This window comes from Frankliniella occidentalis, unplaced genomic scaffold (genome assembly GCF_000697945.3).
Source record: "Frankliniella occidentalis isolate FOCC.00 unplaced genomic scaffold, Focc_3.1 Scaffold4, whole genome shotgun sequence".
Classification (NCBI taxonomy): Eukaryota; Metazoa; Arthropoda; class Insecta; order Thysanoptera; family Thripidae; genus Frankliniella; species Frankliniella occidentalis.
In genome coordinates, this window is record NW_026267134.1 from 3,553,925 (window position 1) to 3,558,390 (window position 4,466).

At 63.7% G+C, this 4,466-nt stretch overlaps 1 protein-coding gene across 2 annotated transcripts in view; it reads left to right on the top strand.

Moving 5' to 3' along the window:
• LOC113204214 (rhophilin-2) overlaps window positions 1-4,466 on the top strand; it is a 128,474-nt gene that overhangs the window by 30,587 nt on the left and 93,421 nt on the right. Inside the window, exon 1 of one of the 2 annotated variants that reach the window (XM_026419292.2) lies at window positions 3,729-3,927. The exons of the other annotated variant lie outside the window; for it this stretch is intronic. Within the exon in view, the coding sequence (XP_026275077.1) occupies window positions 3,871-3,927 (57 nt within the window). The 5' untranslated portion in view covers window positions 3,729-3,870. Of the gene's footprint in view, window positions 1-3,728; window positions 3,928-4,466 lie in introns of those variants that run through there. 2 annotated transcript variants of the gene reach the window in all.

Sequence of the window (4,466 nt, forward strand, 5' to 3'; positions counted from 1 at the left end):
TCGCCCCCAATTCTGCACCCCTCCCACACCTCGCCACACCGCGCCATACCGGGTGTTTGTGTCGCCTCTATAAAGCTGCCCATCGGGTGGTGGAAAGGTTTAGACGGGAAAGGGGCGGACGTCCTCCCCCCCTTCTCCCTCCTCTCAGTCCCCCAAGCCGTACCACCCAGGCTGCTACGCTACGGGCCGGTGGTGCACCTCGGGGGCTTCTGCTGCCGCTGTCTGCGCCCCCTGCGTCACTCCCCATAGTCTGGTTTTCGAGCAAGCGTTGCGGGGACAAGGTCACAGGGGGGAGCGAGCGCTGCTCTGTCGAGTCGTCCATCTTACTCTCTTTTCTTTTCTACCCTGTCGGCTGTCGGCGCGGTTCGATGTGGCTCCTGCTGATGTGGACTGGCTGGATGAGAGAAAGTAGTGTAGGCGTCGTTGCAACCCCCTCGGCCGCGTGCCCGCCCCCCGGTTGGCCACTCCGCCGCCGGTTTGTTGGTGGCGGGCGAGTCGCGGCGGGGCCGTGCAGAACGAGGTGGTTGACATTGGCAGCGGAATCCGTACAGCTACCGCCGCCGGGCGCCCCGAGCCCATCTCCCCACACCCCACACCTTGTCTAGCGTCGCCACCACCCCCAACGCAAACCGCGACTCAGTAAGTTTTCGTAGACTTTTCAATTTGTTTTTACCAAATGCGAGTGTAAATGTAAAATCGGAACAAATATCAATGAAAAATCTTTTTCTAAAAAAGTAACGAAAAAATAATGGTGTGACAAAAATGACGATTTGAAAAAATCGTTCCATTGAACATTTGAACTTGTTTTTCTTTGACAGCTTTTAGGTTTAATTGCGAGCGTCGAGTTTCCCCCTATGATGTGTAAGTTGGCTGACGAGGAGGCTGTCTCTGCGGTGCCGTGCGGCCTGCGGTGCGCAGTCCTGCTGCCGGGGTCCTGGCCCCCAGCGGTCCCGTGGGCCGCGGAGGGGAAGGGAAGGGGGGAGGGGGACCTATCTAGATGGTCACCTCGTCGTGCCCAGCCGGCCCCCGGCCCCCGGCCCCGACACACGTTACACAAGGGCCCAAGTGCAGCCCTGCCCAGACGCCGCCGTGCTCTGCCTCCTGGGCTTAATGAAGCTGGGCTGGGCGCAGTAGCTAGTCCCCCTCTCTCGTCCTCTCTCTCTAAAGAGCGAAAGACTCCCGAGAGGACTTTAACCTTCGCTGTCTCCTAAATTCACCGCTGTGAAAGAAACTCACAACTCTGCACAGCCGAGCCGAGCTTCCGTTCGCCCGACACGTCACGTGTCGCGTGCCGTAACAACTGTCGCGCTAGTGTTGCAAAGTCCGCTGGGAAATGGATTCCCTCGCCTGTTTTTCTTTTTTTTACGACGCGTCGCGCCGAGCTGAGTGAGGATGGCGGAGGAGTGCACGCGTTTTGTGCGTCTCTAGTCTCCGCGGTGGAGGTGGTGGTGGCGGTGGTGGACATCTGCATTGCAAATGGTCGCGAGTGTGCGCGGCGCGCGCCCGAAGGCCTCCGCATCGCCGCAGCGCCGTACCCACGGTGACAGATGTTGTCTCCCGCTGATGTGGGGCCCGCCCCCCGCCCCGCACCCTCTTTTGGTTTGTGTGCGTCGCGCGCCTAGCCTCGCCCTCAGCCCCTTCGCTTTTGTACGCCCACCTGATGAGGCGGCAGCGCAGGGCGTGCGAGTGTGTGTGGGCTCTGAACTCCCAGTTGTCAGGTTGTTTTTCTGTTTTCTACGAGCTCGGGGTGTGAAATGTTTACAACTGCGGCGTCACCGTCGCGTCGTCATCCTCCTCGCGTCGCCCACTCCACCACGTTGCGGCTGCTGCGGGGTCCACCTCCGCTGCGCCCGCCCGCTGCAGAGGCAACCCATCCTGCTCGAGCAGTGGGGGAAAAGTACGCCCCCCTCATCTATGCGGTCGGGGCTGCTGGCGCCTTCCAGGTGCGCGACTGGCAACCCATCCTGCTCGGGAGCGAGCGGCAGGAGAATGGCGCCTTCCAGATGCGTGGTCGGCAACCCAACCTGCTCGCCAGGGAGCAGAAGGAGAAGGACCCTCCCCCCTCCCCTCCTCATCCTGGTGGGTGGTGCGTGGGCAAAGAGCCCTCAGTTAAAATGCGCGCCTAAATGTAGTTGACGACTACGCAGTATGAAAAACGTAGCAGTCAACCCCCCCCCCCCCCCCAGGTTGTACCAGTCACGTGACCCTTGGGGCTATTTCACTCTGAGGATCTTCAAGGCGTGGGGCGGCCGGCGGCGCCAGCGCCTTACAGGTGCGCGGCCTGCAACCCAACTGGCGCCGCGATGTGTCGAGGGCCTTTCGGGCGGGCGGGGCGCCGGGCGCGCAGGCAACCCATCGGGCGCCAGCGGGCCGCGAGAGGTGGTCCGGTGGTCCCGGTGAGCAGCAGGTGGCGGCGCACCGGGGGCGTGTCGCTCTCGCGCGGCGACTGAACCCGTGCGAACCTGCCGGCGCCCCGCTCCGCCCCGCCAGGCCAGCAGCCCCGGCCCCGCGCTGCGCGTACATGAACGGCACTGCCCGGCGCTGCCCGTATCTGATGCACCATCTGCCAGGTAACGGGGCGGGGCCCCACCTGCATGGGTGTGAGCGGGCAACTAGATGGGGGGCTCGGACTGGTTCAGGGCTGGGTGGTGGGCGAGGGCGCAGGAGCAGGGGCAGGGGACGACACTCAGGAGGCCAAAGAGGACGCCCTGAGTGGCGCGAAGTCTGGGTGTGGCTACTGACTGTGCAATTTGAGGATATAGCCGAATATCTGCGTAAATCCGTGTCACCAAGATAACATTTTGGGAGGACGACTTACTACCTCGAGTTGACCGGTGCCATGGAGCTAGTTGTTCTTTCCCCGCTGGTGAGCCGCGCTCGAAGAGTCAACACTTCTTCCACCTCTTCCTTCCACTACGATCCTCGCCGAGTCATTCTCCCAGCAGACCAATACCCGACCTCCCATGCTATCGCTCACGTCCATCTCTGGGGAGGCAGAACCCAATCGCCGCCGCGGTGCCCCGGTGCCGCGTCCCTCCCGCGGGCCGCGGCAGTCGTCGACGCCTCCCCGCCAGACGACGTGCTGGAGGGATAATTTGGAGAGTAAGTTATGGGGTGTTGAGCGTGCATTTGAGCCCCGCGCTGCACCACGCCGCGAAGCAGCGCAGCACTCTGCTGTGGCATTAAGATAAGTACAACTATAGCTTTCCGATACGCCACGATGCCCAAACGCTTCGCCTCGCTCCCGAGCGGTGCGGTGCGGGGCGGGGCGAGGGGGAGCAGCGCCGGGCTGCTGCTGGCGCCCGCCTGGACATCGCCCGCGCCTCCCCCTCACCTCACGGCCAGAGTGTTTTTATGCAGCGGGGCGTGGCGCGGCGGGGCGCCGGGCCCTCTACTGCTGCGGTGCGGCGTGTATTCCACGGTGAATAACCACGCCACGCAAGACGTCCCACGGTGCCCCCTCCTCCCCCGCAAAGCAGAGCCCCACAGGGGGCCCGCGTCGGGGCGCCCCTCGGCGTGCAGTTCAGTGTCAGGGCCAGCACCGCCCTGCACGCCGGTCAAGTCGAGCAGCAGAGCAGCTGCGGCCGCGTGGGCGTATGCGCGTCCAGTGTTGTTGTTCCGAGTGACGCGATCGGCGAAGTGTTGAATTGCTCCGTCGTCGGCGGCGGCCCGTAGCAGCGCAAGTGAGCCAGGAGAGGACGCCGTCAACCTCGTGGATAACGGAAGCGATTCCTCAGGAAGTCCCTGTTCCTGGCTAAGTGACAGAGCGCCCTGGAACGCCGCGCGGCCCTACAGCGGCCCGGGTGGCTGAACTATGCTGGCGATGAGTCGGAACTGAGGTGCGCTCCTCCTGACGGCGGTTGGGACGCCATGGACCACGAGATGCTGCTGACTCTGCGAGAGGTGATCGCGGCCACGCTGCAGCAGGTGAGTTGTGTCCGGTTGTGTCGCGTTCGGTACCGGAGGAGGAAGCCCCGGAGAGTTTTGTGTCGCTGCCGGAGCGTCTCCAGCTGCGCGCTCGGTGCTGCTGCTGCTGCGCCCTTCCAGCCGGTGGAGCCAGTGGGGCGGCAGGACGCCTTGGCCTCTGCACCGCTCCGTCGAACAATGGGATGGGAGGAGGAGGAAGAAGAGAGCGGGGGAGGAGAGGGGGCGGCGCAGTCGCTGGAGCAGGAGGAAGCGGGGCCCCCGCAACCAGATCAGGGACGGGGACACCGTCCACCCGGGATTAATCACCGTGTCCGTACAATGCATCGGGGGCCGGCCAGTGCACAACAATAACTGCACGACGGACGGTACTGGACGGGAATGTTGTTGAAAACTTTGATTTTCTAAAGCAATGTCGTGGCCTGGCTGGAGTGCGCTATGGTTGATCTAAGTGTGCAGTTGGCGGCTCGCTGGTATCGCACGGCGCCGCGCAGGCGTGCAGAGAGCAGGCGTGCAGGGCAGGCGCGCCCGGCGTCCACCTG